An 18,366-nucleotide genomic window follows, 5' to 3' on the forward strand; every position below is an offset into this window, starting at 1 on the left:
GCTAGCTTTTGTCACCCTTGGGTGCCTCTCGGAACTACCCAAGATGGCAAGACCCCAAGCCCCCGCTGCCCCCACCCCTCCCCGCTTTAGGAGCTCACGGGCTTGAAAAGTTAGTTTGACAGCAGAAGCGCTACTGACAGATGCCATTGTATGTCTAGTGCAGGGCGGGCAGCTCTTGAAACAGACAGGTGTCGTGAGGTTCGCTGTTTATTTTTATATTTATTTCACGGTTTTGTCTGTGAACCAGGCCTGGCCATTGAACAATAAGTCAGGCACGACAATAGCTAACTGAGGGAATCACAAATCATGCACTTCTAGACCTTAAAGGCACCTGACAGCAGAGCTTCCGTAATTCAATGGGACTTCTGGCTAGGTCTTCTATGCGTAAACTGGGGGAAGTACTGGCACTTTGGAACAGCGTTACTGTACTCAGAACAGGCAGTGGTGGAATGTTATTGTGGAGCTGATGAGCTTTTTGGGAGTGTCTCATGCAGTATCAAGGCACTTTCAAGATTTTTTGAAGATATCTGTGTTGTGCCGAAATTGAATTGAAAACAAGGTTTAGAAAATAAAAATCCTTGAGGAAAAAGTGCAGCATCTATCATCTCTTTGTCCCACCCATGGAGCATAGCCTGTTTATAATGTGGTGCATAACTAAACACTTATAGGGTCCCAAAGGCGAGACCTATTGGGTATGCCAATGCTGGTTGCCCATGCCTTTCAACACAGATTCAGTTGCTTTTCTCAGAACGATTTCCTTAAAAAAAGGAATATGCTACTTACCAGTATGCATCTGTTCTTGGCATGTAGAGCTGCAGATCTATACACTGTGCATAGCTCGCCATCTGGTGTTGGGCCCGGATGTTTGCAGTTTGTTTTTCCTCTTGGAATGTCTTTGGAAGTCACGAGGTTGGTGACTCCTCTTTTGGTTCGTATTGCGCATGGGCTTCGGCTCCATCCTCAGATTGTTTTTCGCCAGCAGGCAAAGATGGAGCGTAGTGATAACAGTAAAGAAACCCATGTGTGTTGTATCTAAATAAGATAGACTGGAACGGATACAGGTAGCCGGGGAGGCGGGTGGGCGTGTATAGATCTGCAGCTCTACATGCCAAGAACAGATGCATACTGGTAAGAAGCATATTCCGTTCGAGGCATATGAGCTGCAGATTATACACTGTGCATAGACTATATAGCAGTACCCAACCCTAGCGGCGACCACCAGCATCCGTTGCAGTTGTTTGGAACAGTGTTTTTAGTACAGCCTGGCCCACACTAGCTTGTTGCTTGGTTTGCACATCTACACAGTAATGTTTTGTGAAAGTGTGCGGTGTTGACCATGTCGCTGCTTTGCAGATGTCATCTAGTGGTATGTTTCCTAGAAAAGCCATGGAAGCCCCCATCTTCCTTGTAGAGTGGGCTTTAGGGGGAACAGATAGCGTTCATTTTGCTTTGTGGTAGCAAATCTGTATGCATTTTACAATCCACCTAGCTATCCCTGATTTAGAAATAGGGTTGCCTTTATGTGGTGGAGAGAAAGAAACAAATAGCTGTTTGGTTTTTCTGAAAGGTTGTGTTCTTTGGATGCAGTAAAGTAAAGCCCTTTTAACATCCAGTGTGTGTAAAGCCCTTTCCGCAACGGTTTGAGGTTGTGAGGAAAAGACTGGTAATTCTACCGACTGGTTTAGATGGAAGGGAGAAATGACTTAGGGTAGAAATTTTGGGTTGGTGCGGAGTACCACCTTGTTATAATGCATTTGAAGAAAAGGTTCCTGTATGGTGAGTGCTTGTATTTCACTAACCCTTCTAAGGGAAGTGATGGCCACTAGGAATGCTGTTTTCCATGTGAGAAATTGCAGCTCACATTTATGTAATGGTTCGAACGGGGGTCCCATTAGCCTTGTGAGAACTATATTCAAGTTCCAGACAGGTGAGGATGGTACTCTGGGTGGAATTACTCTTTTGAGGCCTTCCATAAAGGCTTTGATGGCAGGCACCCTGAAAAGAGATAGGTGCTGCCTGTTCTGTAAGTAAGCAGCAATTGCTGCGAGGTGTAACCGAATGGATGTATATGCTAGGTTACACCTTTGGAGATGGAGCAAGTAACATATAATGTGCTGTATGGACACATTTAGAGGATCAATTGTGTTGTTGTGGCAGTAAAGAACAAATCTTTTCCACTTTGCAGCATAGCATGCCCTAGTAGTAGGGCGTCTAGCTTCCCTGATAATATTCATGCAATCAGGGGGAAGGTTAAGGTATCCGAATTCTAGGACCTCAGGAGCCAGATCGCAAGGTTGAACTGAGCTGGGTCCGGGTGCCTGATCTCTCCATGGTTCTGGGTTAGGAGGCATGGTGAGAGGTGTAGCTTTTGGTGTGGCACCACTGAGAGTTCCAGCAGCGTGGTGTACCACGGTTGTCTAGCCCATGTTGGAGCTACTAGGATCAGTGTTAGGGAATGCTGTTGTAGCTTTCGCACCACTAATGGAATTAGTGGGAGAGGTGGAAAGGCGTATGCAAATTTGTTTGACCAGTTCATCCATATCGCATTGCCTTTGGACAATGGGTGTGGATACCTGGCGGCGAAGCTTGGGCATTTTTTGTTTTCGTGGGTGGCGAATAGATCTATGTGTGGATGCCCCCACTTCTGAAAGAACGGATGAAGAACCTGTGGGTGAAGTTCCCATTCGTGAATCTGTTGCGTTGGTCTGCTGAGCAGATCTGCCACGGTGTTTTGGACTCCTGGGACATGTTGGGCTAGGAGAAAGATTTTCTGTGGAATTGCCCATCTCCATATGCTCTGTGCTAATTGAGAGAGCTGTGGAGAGTGTGTGCCCCCTTGTTTTTGAATGTAGTACATGGCAGTCATGTTGTTTGTGCGCATGAGGACTGCCTTGCCTGCAATCTGCGTCTGGAAGGATTTTAGGGCCAGGAAGATTGCTAGTAACTCCAAATGGTTGATGTGGAGTAACTTCTGTTGCTGAGTGCACGTGCCCTGTACTGTGAGATGTAACAGGTGAGCTCCCCAGCCGGAGAGCGATGCGTCTGTTAGTATTATTTGTGGAACCGGGTCCAGGAACGGTCGACCTCTGGAAAGGTTTGTGGTGTTCCACCACTGCAGAGAGCGATGGGTGCGACCGTCTACCAACACCAGATCTGTCAGTTGCCCCTGGGCCTGGTTCCACTGGCGTGCCAAACACTCTTGGAGTGGACGCATCTTGAGTCTTGCATGGGGCACTATGAAGATGCAAGAGGCCATCATCCCTATCAGTTGTATAAACACTCTTGCTGGGAGAGAGTGTTGAATTATGAATTTGTGACGCAGAGCCTGTATGTTTGCAATCCTGGCAGGATTGGGATAGGCTATGGCTTTTGAGGTGTCTATGGTAGCACCAAGGTATTGTTTTATGTGTGATGGTATTAGGTGGGACTTTTGGTGGTTCACCGTGAAACCTAGCTGGTGAAGTAGTTGGATTGTAGCGGCGGTATGTTGCACACATTGTTCGTAGGACGTGGCTTTTATTAGCCAGTCGTCGAACGGGAGCACCTTGAACTGGTAGTGTTGTCCGTCCACCACAAATCTGAGGTACTTTCTGTGAGACTGGTGTACTGGGATGTGAAAGTATGCGTCTTTCAAATCCAGAGTGGTGAGAAAATCGCTCTGGGAGAGGAGCGGAAGAACCTGTTGAAGGGTTACCATGTGAAAATGGTCTGAATGTATGTAAGTGTTTAGAGGTCTGAGATCTAGGATAGGTCATAGAGTCTCGTCTCTCTTTGGAATCAGAAAGTACAGGGAGTAGACCCCTAAATTTTGTTGATTTATGGGGACCGGCTCTATGGCTTCTTTTTGCAGGAGGGAGATCACCTCCTGTTTTAGTAACGTAGTATGTTCTTGAGACATAGGGCGTTGCCTGGGTGGAATGTTTGGGGGGGTAGATGTTAGTTCTAGGCAATACCCTGAACGAATAATTTGTGTCACCCATCTGTCTGAGGTGATTGTCTCCCAGACGTGAAGGAAATGTTGTATTCTGCCCCCGACCGGAGTGGAATGGTCTGGAGGGAGCGGGGGAAAGTCATTGGGCAGGAGGTGTGGCAGAGCGGGCGGTATTTGTCTTGCCTCTGCCCTTATTATCATTACCTCTGTATCCGCCTCTTTGATAACCCTTTGTGAAGGTAGATTGAGGAGGGGATTTGTAGGACGTGGATGCACTATCCGAGGAGTAGCCTCTGCCCGTGCCCCGAAAGGAAGAGCGTCGAAAGGAGCGCCTGGGAGTATGTGACTGCAGGGCTCCCATGGATTTCGCCGTGTCAGTATCTTTCTTCATCTTTTCGAGGGCTTCATCAACTTTGGGGCCAAATAGATGATCTTGGTCGAATGGGTGGTTTAATATAGAGGCTTGTACCTCAGGTTTAAAACCTGAAACTCTGAGCCAGGCATGGCGACTGAGAAGGACGCTGGTGTTTATGGCCCTGGAGGCTGTATCTGCTGCATCTAGGGCACAGCGTATAGACGTATTAGTTATTGTTTTTCCCTCTTGAATCAATTCATTAGCCCTAGTCTTGTACTTTTCAGGGAGATGGTGCATGATGGTCTCTAGCTCATCATAATGCGCCCTGTCGTATCGGGCCAACAGCGCTTGCGTATTGGCGATACGCCATATATTGGCGGCTTGTGACGCAGTGCGCTTCCCTGACGCGTCTAGGAGCTTGGACTCTTTGTCAGGTGGTGGTGCTTCGCCTGACGCCTGAGAATTTGAGCGCTTCCTAGCTGCAGATACCACTAGGGAATCCAATGGTGCAGGGCCTTTAATGTATGAAGGGTCTGTGGGGGCGGCTTTGTATTTTTTCTCTATACGGGGGTTTAGGACCCTGGCCCTGTCTGGGTCTTTAAAAACCTCAGGTGGATGTTTAATTACTCCCTTTAACATAGGTAGAATGGCAGTAGACCTATGTGCATCGTCGAAGGTGTCTAGGAGAAAATCTTCCTCCACTGGGTCAGTATGTAATTCCACCCCATGGTAGTGTGCCGCCCTTTGTAACAAGTGGTGAAAACCTAAGGAATCCTCAGGTGGGGATGGCCTAGATGGGTAAAGGACATCCTGTGGGACATCTGGGATGTCCGGATTGTTATAGTCGTCCCATGGTTCTGGAGATCCAGTAGGGGTGGGATCTTGCGGCACATCTGCTGGATCATAATAAGGGTCTCCTAAATCATCTGGGACAGGAGACAAGGTTGGGGAACGATGAGGTGGAGGGGGTGGAGGTGGGGAGGGTGGAGGAGGTGGGGAAGGCACTCTGAAAGGAGGTAGCAATGTCTTTCCTTTTTGGAGGTGGAAGTGGAGCTGGTTTGTCCAAGTGTCTCTTTTTTTAAGACAATGTCAAGTGTCCAGTTTTAGGATCCTTGGTGAGTGTCTTTTGCAGAGGATCCGGCGTGAAAAGTTCTTGCGACACTGGTTGTTCGGTCGGCGCTGAAGTTTTCGGTGCCGACGGCTTTTTAGGCTTGTCTAAGCCGTGCTTCTTTGGGACCTCCGATTTTTTGGTCGGTGCCGAGGAAGGCTTCGGCACGGGAGTGTCGGTGCCGAGGGCCTTGTGATGTTTGGTCGGCGCCGGAAGGGCAGGTTTCGACACCGAAGGCTTTGGTGCCGGGTTCGGTGTGGAGGTGGAGGCCGATTTTTTCTTCGGTGCCGAAGGGTGTTTTTCGGTACCGGTGGTCGGCTGGCTCGAGCCCGAGCTGCCGGAAAGCTTAATAGGCTTCTTTACCGGGCCCGAACGTGGGGTGTGAGAAGCAGTGTCCTTGGTCTTGCCTAGGCCCGGAGGCGAAGGTGTGACCGAAGCCTTTTTGGGTATCGGCGTGGGCGGGGGTATTGTACTCACGACCCGCTGCGCCGGGGTGATGTCCTCCACATCTGAGTCGTCGGCCTCGGAAGCGCTGACGAGGTAGTCGTCCTCCTGTTCGATGTCCTGCTGTCCCGGAGCTTCGACGTCGTCCCCGAAGATGTCGACTGGAGCGGAGGTCGAGGAGTGCGCCATGTTGAGTCTAGCCCGTCGATCTCGAATAGTCTTTTTAGAGCGAAAAGACTTGCAGGCGGGACAGTCTCGGGCCTCGTGTTCTGGGGAGAGGCAGAGGTTGCACACCTCATGAAGATCGGTGTGGGGAAACTTGGACCCACATCGAGGGCACTTCTTGAAGGGAGTTCTTTCCATCAGCCGAGACCGGAGCCGGAATAGGCCCGAAGGCCGCCGTCGACGACCGGAATCGAAGAAGTGCCGAAGAGAAGGTGATTAGATGATTTACTGTCTGAAGAAACTCGATGAGCGAGGATTTTTGCGTCGATCGTCGAACTGGAAAGTTCGGAACCGGAGCGCGAAGTATTACATCCGAGCCCGATGGCGGAAAAAAACAATCTGAGGATGGAGCCGAAGCCCATGCGCAATACGAACCAAAGAAGGAGTCACCAACCTCGTGACTTCCAAAGACTTTCCAAGAGGAAAAACAAACCGCAAACATCCGGGCCCAACACCAGATGGCGAGCTATGCACAGTGTATAATCTGCAGCTCATATGCCTCGAACATATTATTTTCAGTGTTGACACGATGTATCCCACTCAGATTTCAGGATTTAAACAGCGTTATCCTAACCACACGCAGATGTATGCCTACGCCATCAAGGAGCGGAAAACAAAGCTCTTCATGGCACGGGTCTTGACATCCTAAGTGAAAGACCGTAAAAGGAATTCTTCTATTTCAATGTCGCTCTCAGTCTAGAGGGAGGTCTTCTAGTCGGCGACATCATTCCCCGGCTCCTGCTTCAATGATGTCCTAAGTGCCTGTACTGGTAGAGAAACAACCTACACTGGACTCTGCTCTGGAACTGGCACCTGACCCAGAGTCCCCACAAATTTTCTGGAATTTCAAGCATTTGCACTGATCCCACTCGGATAGTGGCTTTTACCCAGTCTAAGCTGGCCATCTTCCACTGTGCTCCAGCTCCGTCTAGAGCACCTTTCTGCCCAAAGAAACCTTCTAGAACTTCTACCATGCCTCCTAAATGTAAATTACATCCACAGTTTAAGGTTGGTGCTCTAGTTTCTTCCTGGGCAGTGTTCCTCGAGCCACTCAATCGCTTTCTAGTGAGGCTGGTTATTCCCCATTTGATACTGGAGATGACTTTCAGATGAGACCCAAGTTAGCCCCCACACAACAAAGTCTAAAGTCTGGCTTGAAGAGTTAACTTCAGCAGCGCTACACACCAGGTTTATGCAAATCTCCAACAAACCTGTTGGAATAGAATAGTCTTACTCGCCCCAATGGCAAACGGCAAGCGTGTGAAGTTCTATCTCCTCTACCCGTCCTTTGTCAAAGAGACAGTTCTGATGGCCCCAGTTCTGAATGACCCACATCAAAGGCTAATGGAGTAACCTGGGATCACACTTTGCTGCCCGCCTCCACTGAAAAAAGCCTCACAAAGGTTGCCCTTTATCGAGATTCTCTGCTCCACCATGACACCAGTCCCACCATCTCCCTGACAATGAACCAGGCCCCATTGACCAAGTAACTCTTCCTGGAATCAGAGACCCTTGATCTGCACAGAGGATGCTCTGCTCCTTTTCCTCCAGTGTGTGTGTTCCTAGACTCGCTCTCTGGAATGTAAGCAGTCCACATGTCCTGTCTGGACATTGCAGTCCTCATCTTCACTAGCCTCTCCAGGCCCTGGGTTTCCAAAACGGAACCTGCTTGCCTCAATGTTATGTACCATGCACAAGCAAACATACATCTCTGCACATGCACGTGTCACGATCTGTCAGGCGCTACACACAATCACCATGTAGTACAAGGGTAAGTCAAGCATACAGTAGTGGAAGTTAACATGAGTGGGCCAGTAGGTGCCACTCCTGTGACACAGGTAAAAGGCATGTACACACTAATGATCACTTGTAAACAAAAGGATGGATAGGTTGCCACCGCCTTGCTCATATTACTTAACTCCCAGAAGGGAAGTAGCTCTCTACCACTCAGAGTAGCTCTTGGTGTGCCCCTCCTGGACTAACCAGACTGCATTAGCATGAGAGACCTAGATACACACACAAACACACATACACACTTCGCCAATGACAAAGTCAGCACCAGGGATGCAGATATCCACGCAACTGTGGGGAATTTTCCCGCCCCAATACAAGACTTCTAGTTAGACCATCTGCTCAAACCTACCACCAGGAAGGTAGTGCATGAGTACTGGGTCTAGAGGAGAGTAATCAGCAAGTACAAGTATCCGTCAGAAGAACAAGTTACTTACTTTCAGCAACAATGTCTTTGGTGGATACTGCATCTATCTGTGGATCCCTCGCTGACCCCACCTGCCTCTCCATTCTGAGGAGTCATCTTTGATTTTTAGTAAGGTCTCAAGTTAGTTCTTGTACACTGCATTTTGTGTCAATCTTGTTGCCAACTCTGAGGGTGTGAAAAAAAAAAAAAAAAAAAAAAAACAGCAAACTGCTGTGTAGTGGCTAAGCCATATGCAGCTCAGTGACATCATGCCTTGAAGGACCTTACCAAATGTAGGCAACTTGTTATTTGGATCATCAGGCATAAGACACTTTTTTCTCAACACAACAGAGTGCTATGTTGATACACTGTGCTGTAGTAAAGGAAACCATAAGACTGGCACGAATCAATGGAAGACTGATGATTCTAGAAATCCCATACATTTTATTTTAAAATATGGAATTCCATATGGAAAATTATCTGTTGAATTTGTCTGTTCCATATAGGTTTCCTTGTGAATTAAAAACATTTAACAAAGTCCTGCAAGAGAGAGCTTACAATGAGCCTCATGATCTCAGTAAGAACCACCACCAGGCAGAGGGAGAACCCACAAGACCAAGAAAAGAAGTCCAAAAGAGACAGAACTAGACCATTTTGTGCATCTGTCAAATGTATTAACAATTCTCTCTGAAAACAACTTTGAGGGAAAATGGTATAGTGGATTCCTACACTAAGCTCCCCTCAAGCTGTAGCATTCAGGAAATAAAGCAGTGTCTAAAAAATTAATGCACGCTATATAATATGAAGAGTTTACTTTGTCTTTTGAACTCATTCACAAAGGGAGTTGAAGGGATGCTACATCTGCATTATCGCCCACATAATATCAACTAATTTCACTTCTGCCTATTTCTACGTAACTTCTCTAAATGTTACTCAAGTGAAAGGAAGCAGAGATGGGGGAGGCAGGATACAGCAACAGTAAATTTGACAGTGTAGTATAGACAACGTGATGGGAAGTGGAGCAGGTCGCACACCATAAAGGGGAGCATGGTGGTCAAGAAGGAATGGGCACTATGATCATGTTTGTGGAGGGACACTGATGGGAAGCAGGTGTTGTGAATAGGAGGTGGTTCCGAAGGATAGACCCAGATCACATCTAAAGAACCCACTGAGTATCAGTCTTAAGAAAATGACCCCAAATATTATGAATGACTGCAGACTTTTAAAATCAGTCAGTAAGAGGAATCCACTGTTGTCCTAAAATAAAGCTTTAGTTCAAGAGTTACAAAGAGAATTATTGCCAATACACAAATTGTAAGGAAAAAGCAAATACTAAAAACTAGGATCAGAAGTTAAAAGCCAAAAGACTTGTCTTTTAACTCAAACACCTGCAATAAACAGAAGGCCACCATATAACAGTGCAACATGAACACAAGATATCTCCGGGATGGCTACCGCTTTCCACCAACAGTTACACAACCATAACCATCAGTCCCATGACTGCCAAAGTACAAAAGAATAGGCTCTAAGAACAGAGTACCACACCACAGACAATCCCATCACTGAATCGCATCCAAACTGCCTTCTTGTTTTGCTTGTGGTTGAGAGCTAAACAAAACATTTTAACAGGGACATTTCAAAACAGCTCAGCTTGGTTTGATTCATCAGTCCGGTGTAAAGCACTTTTCATATAACAGAAAAAACACTATCCCCTTACCTTTGATGTTGCGTATCAGAGACAACCATTAAAATCCTCTTCCAAAGAAAATACAATACTCACAATTGGCTGAAAGAACTCAGGGAAAGGAAAATATGATGCATTACCGCTCTAGTCTGTTGACTAGAAAAACAACAAAAAGGTGGTGCAGGAGATTCTGGACATATCTACTAACATTCAACAAGTACCCAAGTGGGAGTACAGTAGCTCAAGACAGCTCAAGGTCGTAGTAGCCCCCTGAACAGCTGAACATCAAGAGATCCAAAATAAGGACACTAGTGCAATTTATTGCATCAGTTGTAAAGTCGGTAATGGGAACAGTTAGAAGTCTAAAAACATGGTGAAGGCATGCCTTTCCCATCTAGAGTGCAAAAGGCTTTCTCATTTTGGGCTAGTCATCGGTAAATAACACGTGTTAAAATAAATCGACTGGTTGTGAGAAAAAAACATGCAGCAAAGTTAACTCTCAGCAATGTAAATTTATTTGCACAATATATTTTTATTAAGTTTAATGTTTACTCTGTTGAATGTCTTATTTATGGACTAGAAGAATAAAAAATAACAATATATAAAGGTATGTATGCCTTGCAAATAGATGCTACCTGTACACTGCTGTGCATATATTTTTCATATAAAAGTCTTGCTTTTTGGGACAACATCACCAATTGTATTGTTTAGTACTATACCTTTCACAGTGGCGACCCATGTACCCAGTGGGGCAGGAATCACATGTTGGACGTCCATCAGATCCCAGGGAACATGTTCTGATAGGTCTGAGTAGAGGAAAATGGAACAATTACAGTGGTTTTCAAGTCATGAACTCAAACTCAACCACTATAAAACACTATCTTCTCTTCATGAACTGTCCTTTATGGTGGTGGAGTAAACATGCCAGCATGGCATAACACAACTAGGCATTAAACAGCCTCAGGGGAAATTTGACAACACTCAGAAAAAAGATAATGAAAATTTGCCTCTTGCATCACAACAAAGCAGATATTACGTAGCAGAAAACAAGAAGCAACTAAAAGATTGAAACCACAGGACAGCTTATTTGGGCAAGAGAACTGCAAAGCTTGCATTACTTAAAGCGTTAGTTAAAATAGTAGTATGCGAACAATGAGTTTCACGAGAAGCCGAAACCCTTATAGGCATCTGGACTTCTGAGCTCCAACAGCACAGATGCATGTAATATACCCTATAGTATTCATGGAGATAAACATCCAATACTGCAATACTCTTCAGCAGCGGGTTTGAAACATACTATGCACTTCCTTTGTGTTTGCTTATTTTTACTTAAAGACATTTTAAGGGCAGTTCTGATTTGGTCTGTAGGACTAAGTTTAGTTTTATATCGTTTTATATAGCGCGAACTAGACCCGAAAGTATCAGAGCGCTTTACATGAGCACCAGTTGCGTTACATAAGGACACATTAATTTTTTGTTAGGCACGGGGAGATTAAGTGATGGGAGTGTCCCTGCCGAGGTTCGAACCCAGTTCCGGTATTGAGAGACAAAGAGTGAATGCCACAGATTGGGGCATAAAAAAAAGGAAATGGCTGGCTAGTCGCATTAAAAACATCTTTGTACCGTTTGATCATTAGTTTAAGTCAAACAATTTGTGATCTTACTAAAAATGTGTTCTTCCCAAAAACAGATTTGCTTAAAAATGTTGTCATTCAAATGTCTTCTTAGTCTTTACAAAATTCGGCAGCATCTCCTCTTTTCTCATGTCTCAATGCAACACATGGTTGCAGGATAGTGGATTATAATTTGGGGTGGACAAGTGTGCACCTCAAAGGATAAGGTCACCACCAGCTAAATATCACACAAATTAAATTAAATAAACTCATGTTCAATCCTTGGTAACATGACACAAAGTAGTCTGGGTTAAATTTAAGGCAATGTGTAATGTATTTAAGCACAGCACACTCAGAGGAAAATGTCATAACACATTAAATTCCACAACCAAGTTAAAAAAAAGAGAAAAATATTACTAAAAGAAGACTAAAAGGACAAAACTATAAGGGGAAGCAGAAATATGATTCTTTTTAAAAAAAGATTTAAGTGAAAATGATGCCAAAAAGCATTAAGAGCTAATTATGGTCTATGGAAGCAGTAGACCAGGACCTAGGGGTAATTTGAGGCTAACCGCAATGGAGTGCTGTTCAGCTACAATAGGACTGGTCCTGGTGAAAGACTGGTATTCAAGAAGTTGTAAAGTCCATATCCGACAAGGGACAAATGTCTTTCTACGGGCAAATCTGGAAATGTAGCTGCTGCTGTGGAACTGCCACATGTCAGTCTTGCTAAGGTTCAAAAGCTTTTGAGGTTTTTGTGTGAGAACATTTCTAAGACCCAAAACAGAAAGGGACTTTGTGGTTTTTCACAGATACTCCAGCCTTTCAGGAAAACTCTGAAATTCAGTCCAAAGCTGTGCAACGGCCAGTCAGTCCCTTTTGGCAGGCAGTCTGCTTGTATACGTTTTCAAACATTTCTAAACTTTTTCCTGGTGCGCAAGCAACCACAGGGGTATACTTCTGAGCCCACCAAGACTTCAAGGGGGAGGGGGCACTAGCAGGCTCTAAGCTGGCTGGCAGAGGGCACCTGCAAAGTCCAGTCCAAATTCCAGTTTCCTGGGAATTGTAAGAAAAAAGCCTTTTGCAGTTTGCTTCCCTTTAGCCACACAGGTCAACCAACTAGCTTTTGGATACTGACACAATAGAACCCAGCCCCAGGGGTGGCAACAGAGAACTACGACTGAGTCGCACTGAGGCCAGGTGGATCATGCGTTTGAGGTCAGTTGAGCTAAGCCTTAACAGTGATCACGAGATGCAGTACTTCTTAGGAGACTGATTCACTATAAAATGTAATAAGAGAATGTTCTATACCTTATACACTTTGTCTTATTCCTAGAGCTAGACACAATGTCATAATGTATTAGGGTCACCATTCACCCCAATATGGTACTAGGAATTTTGACTTTTACACCACCTACTATGTATTCTTAGAGCTAGATACACAATGTCGTAATGTATTAGGATCGCCATTTACCCCAATATGGTACTAGGAATTTTTGACTTTTACACCACCTACTATATTTTTATGATGTTTCTCAGACAATTTGGATGGTGTATTTAGGAGATTGCACTTGTTTTGTGTCAAGAATTCCTGTCATGCGAGGGGAGGAAAACGGTAACCAGCGAAAACGGACTACATCTCCCAGGATGCTTAGCGGTTGAGAGGTTATGTAAACAGGAGAGCTGTTACATAACTCAAGGAAAACACGCCCTTATGTAAACAGGAGAGATGTTACATAACTCAAGGAAAACACGCCCTTATGTAAACAGGAGAGCTGTTACATAACTCAAGGAAAACACGCCCTATAAAGGGAGGAACCGGGAGGTACAACGCTGTCGGATATTGTGTTTACACCGACGTACCTGCTTAGTGAAGAGCAGTGTTCCGGAGTGGTGCTCCAGTAAGGCAAGAACGGAGGTAGGTCGAGTCGTTACTCCCTGGGCCGTGTCTTGCCCCATCGTCACCTGTGAAGGACCCGGAAGCTCTACCGGATAACCATTGAGCTTCGCTTTTTGACTCGGCTGAGTCAAAGCGCAGTGGCGCTTTTGCTGGTTGGAGTCGTAACTCCCAGCCCGACCAGAGATACAGGGACTGCCAGCTGTAAACGCACACCAGGAGGTGTTTGCCGCGTTACAGACTCGGAAGTCCACGGGATCGATCGAGCGGCTGCTCTCGGTTCAGTCTTCTTCGCTTGTGATTGGGGTATCGGTGACGCATCACCAGGAGGTGACTCCGCGTCCCGGTGCAGTCTGAGGAAGAGGTTGAGCGGCTGCTCCCTTCAGGTAGAGACCCCGGCTGGGTGTTTCCCTGACTCCTCGATTCTCCCCAACACTCTTCGTGCCCCTCACAGCCTACCGATTGGCATTGTCGGCCATTTCATTTCTGCCCTCTGTTGGCATACGCCGGGATCGGCGTATATGCAGAGGACGGTTAGGACCATCCGTGCTGTGGGCTGGTAACGTACTTAGCCTGGAGGATTCCAGTGACTATAACCTTTGTTTATTCCTTGTATTATTTTTGCCTTCATTAAAATAACTAAACCTTCACAAGTGGTTGCGTTCTCATTATCGTGTCTGTTAAACGATCCTGAGACGTTCAGGGCGTTACAAAATATCCGACCTTAATAACACTAACTGTCTCCCGGTCGATAACAGACATGGCAACACTTGATGATGTGCTGGCTGCTTTAGCGACCGTGCAAATTGAATTGGCTGCCTCCAGGCAAGAAACAGCCGATGTAAAAGCCAGACTGGATGCTATCCAATTGGACCCGCTCACGCCCAGCACCTCCCTCACGAACCAGACCCCTGCGGTAGTAGTGGAAATGCCGGTAGCCGTCCCCTTGGCAACACCAGAGAGGTACAGTGGGGATCCTAACACAGTGCAGGTATTCCTCACACAAGTGGCGCTACATTTATCGTGCAAACCAAGGGCGTTCCCCACGAGTCAGGCTCGTGTGGCTTTCCTTATATCCTATTTGGCTGGAAACGCGGCACAATGGGCCGTACCTCTGGTGAGCAGGGACGACCCCATCTTATGTGATTGGGGTGCTTTTCGCGAGGAATTCCTGAAGGTCTTCAACAGAAGGGCTGACTCGTACACGGCGGACCGTGAAATGCTTGAGTTGAGACAGGGATCCAACGACCTGGTGCAGTATCTCAACGCGTTCCGAAGGCTGGTTGCGGAAACCAAGTGGCCTGTTGCTAAACAGACGGCGCTCTTCCATCACGGGCTGTGCGATGAGCTCAAGGACGCCGTGGCTCATATTGACCCACAACCCAAGACATGTGAGGGCCTTATCAACCTGGTATTACGGCTGGAACATAGGCTAAGTGAAAGAAAGGGGGATCATGGGAGAAAAGGAAAATCCCTTCCATCCTATGTGACAGTGGGAAGTCCTGAAACTGCCACCGCATCCAAGGGAGAACCCATGGACATCGGCGCAATACGAGCGAGCCTCACAGCCACGGAGAAAGAGTCACGCCGTAAACAAGGATTGTGCCTATATTGTGGCAAAAAAGGCCACTACGTACGTGAATGCCCTGCCAAACCGAAGACGTCACGTTATCGGGCCAACCGGTCGGTAACAGCCGTGGTGGACGTACCGGCGGAAAACTAGAGGACTCCCAGACCAAAGAAGGGGCATCTCGGAGTCACTCATCCATCCCTTCACTTTCCAACTCGGTCACTAAGGGACAACGACACCTGTTTCTCACGGTGCACGTGGGAGTGCATGACCAGTGGATACCCGTTGTGGCCATGGTGGATTCAGGGGCCACTGGCATGTTTATGGACCACAACGAGGCATGCAGGCTAGGACTAGTGCTTCTTCCCAAAGCTGTACCCGAGACGTCTATGCTGTAGACGGAAGGCGATTGGTGACGGGGCCCATCGGGGAGCACACGGGGGTCCTTCCCATGAGATGTGGGAGGAACCATTTGGAACAAATCGATTTTAACATCATCCGAGCGCCCCAATATGGTGTCATATTGGGATTGCCGTGGCTACAGAAACACAACCCCTCTGTGGATTGGCCAACACATCGCATCGAACTGACGTCACCGTATTGCATCCTGCATTGTGGAATAAGAACGGAATCCCTTGACACAGATGAGAGCGGGAGTCAGACGGTGGCTACAGCGGCAGAAAAAGATGTGGCTCTCCCCCAGGCTTATCACAGTTTTGAGGATGTATTTGATGAGGTGAAGGCGGAAGTGCTACCACCACATAGACAGTTTGACTGCCAGATCGACCTGGTGCCAGGGGCCAGCGTTCCCAGCGGCAGGCTGTATGCCCTGACGGAGCCTGAAAACGTGCATCTCCGGGGGTACCTGGATAAACTCCTCAAGCTAGGATTCCTCCGCCCGTCCAAGTCTCCGGCCGCCTCGCCACTCTTCTTCATCCCGAAGGCTAATGGGGAGCTGAGAGCCTGTGTGGACTTTAGGGCATTGAATACGATAACCGTAAAGAATCGGTACCCCTTGCCTCTCATCAGTGTACTTCTGGAACAGGTCAAGAAAGCTCGTATCTACACCAAGTTGGATTTGAAAGGGGCATACCATCTGGTGCGCATGAGGGACGGAGACGAGTGGAAGACCGCCTTTAAGACCAGGTTCGGCCTTTTTGAGTACCTCGTCATGCCGTTCGGTCTGTGCAACGCCCCGGCAGCCTTTCAGTACTTTTTGAATGAGGTATTCAGAGAGGAGTTGGATATCTACGTGGTCGTATATATCGACGACATCCTCATCTATTCGTCCAGTGTGGAGGAGCACGTACACCACGTCAAAGCTGTGCTCCAAAAGCGGAGGGAAAACATGCTGTTTTGTAAACTCAGCAAGTGTGACTTCCACGTCACATCCGTGGAATTCCTCGGAGTGATGCTGAGTCCAGAGGGACAGGAGATGGCAGAACGAAAGATCAAGGCGGTGAAAGAATGGCCGGTGCCCCAAAGCGTGAAGGACGTCCAAAGTTTAATTGGCTTCGCCAACTTTTACAGGCGGTTTATAGATGGATTTTCAGGATTGGTGGCCCCAATCACACAGCTACTGAGGAAGTCCAAGGAGTTGGTCTGGTCCCCTGAAGCGAACACAGCCTTTGAGGCCCTGAAAAGCACCTTTGGTAAGGCGCCGGTGTTGGCTCACCCCGATCCGGATCTCCCCTACGTGGTGGAAGCGGACGCATCGGATGTGGCGCTGGGGGCTATCTTGTCCCAACGCAACCACGACACAGGGGTGCTTCATCCCGTTGCGTACATGTCCCGCAAACTCAACGACGCCGAACGCAACTACCATATTGCGGAGAAGGAGCTTCTCGCAATCAAGGACGCCTTCACCGAATGGAGGCATTGGTTGATGGGGGCAAGACATGTGGTATCGGTGTACACGGACCATCGGAACCTACAGTTCATGACGGCCACAAGACACCTTTCTCCCAGACAGCTGCGGTGGATGATCTTCTTTGCGGGGTTCAACTTCCGCATCACATATCGGCCGGGGACGGAAAACCGGAAGGCGGACGCCCTGTCCCGTCAATCTGCAGTTAAGGAACCATTGCCTGCGACCGAGCATTCCATCATTTCCCCGAGGATGGTATTGGGGGTTATCCAACCGGATACTTTCCTGAGGGGAATAAAGAGAGGGATCAGGTCATTCGCATGGCGGAGGTGGCTCCTCAGTCACAGAGAATGGCAGCTGAAGGACGGGATACCCCTGAAGGGCAGGTGCCTATTGATACCCACGCCTAGGCTAAGGAAACAAGCATTCATCTGGTGCCATGACTCTCCATGCGCAGGTCATTTGGGCTTTGAAAAAACGGTGGCTAGCATGGGACGGCATTTCTGGTGGCCAACCATGAGAGTGGATGTCAGGAGGTGGGGACAGGAGTGTCCTACGTGTGCTACCATGAAGGCCGACCATGGCCGAACCCAAGGGCTCTTACATCCACTTCCGACCCCGGATAGACCATGGGATAGCATATCACTGGACTTCGTGGTGGGCCTACCGGTAGACCAGGGGATGACGGCAATACTGGTGGTGGTGGATTACTTGACGAAAATGGGGCACTTCATCCCCTGCAAGAGAGTCCCTACGGCCGGGGAATTGGCGTCACTACTCCTAAAGAATGTGGTACGACTGCATGGATTACCTGGGGTGATCGTGTCGGACCGGGGGTCGCAGTTTACTGCGCAATTCTGGAAGACTTGGTGCACTGCGCTGCATGTTAAGACCGCCCTGTCCACCAGCTACCACCCTCAAACGGACGGCCAAACCGAGCGCCTGAACCAAACGCTCAAACAGTATCTGCGATGTTTTGTGGACCAGGGCAGGGAAGAATGGGTCGACTTGCTATGGGTTGCAGAGATAGCCTATAACAACGCTACTCACAGCTCCACACAGTCATCTCCGTTCTATAGCAACTATGGCCAACATCCCAGGTTCTTGCCATTTCTACATCCGTTCAGAGAGGACAGGATTCCCGCCACAGCGGACAGGGTGGCACACATAAAAGACACGTTGATGCGCTCAAGGGCTGTCCTAATAGAGGCCAAGAGATGATACAAGGCTGCGGCAGACAGGAAGAGAAGGCCCGGGCCACTGTACCGCACTGGAGACTACGTCTGGATATCCACAAGAAACATGAGGTTTCAAAAGAACAGTGTGTTCCATCCCAAGTACATGGGCCCCTATCGAATTACCAAGTGTATGGGTCCCGTGAACGTGAAGGTGTGCTTGCCCCAGTCATTGCGGATACACCCTGTCTTTCATGTATCATTGCTCAAACCAGCACCCTCCAAGCCGCCTGGGACACC

General features: G+C 47.7%; 1 protein-coding gene across 18 annotated transcripts in view; it reads right to left on the reverse strand.

The window, feature by feature from the left end:
* HSPG2 (heparan sulfate proteoglycan 2) overlaps nt 1-18,366 on the reverse strand; it is a 903,404-nt gene that overhangs the window by 482,692 nt on the left and 402,346 nt on the right. For all 18 annotated transcript variants that reach the window (XM_085608925.1, XM_085608919.1, XM_085608917.1 and 15 more), the window contains one exon: nt 10,664-10,750. In XM_085608925.1, coding sequence (XP_085465051.1) covers nt 10,664-10,750 — 87 coding nt within the window. The remainder of the gene's footprint in view (nt 1-10,663; nt 10,751-18,366) is intronic.

The sequence above is a fragment of the Triturus cristatus genome, chromosome 1_2 (genome assembly GCF_964204655.1).
Source record: "Triturus cristatus chromosome 1_2, aTriCri1.1, whole genome shotgun sequence".
NCBI classification, from domain to species: domain Eukaryota; kingdom Metazoa; phylum Chordata; class Amphibia; order Caudata; family Salamandridae; genus Triturus; species Triturus cristatus.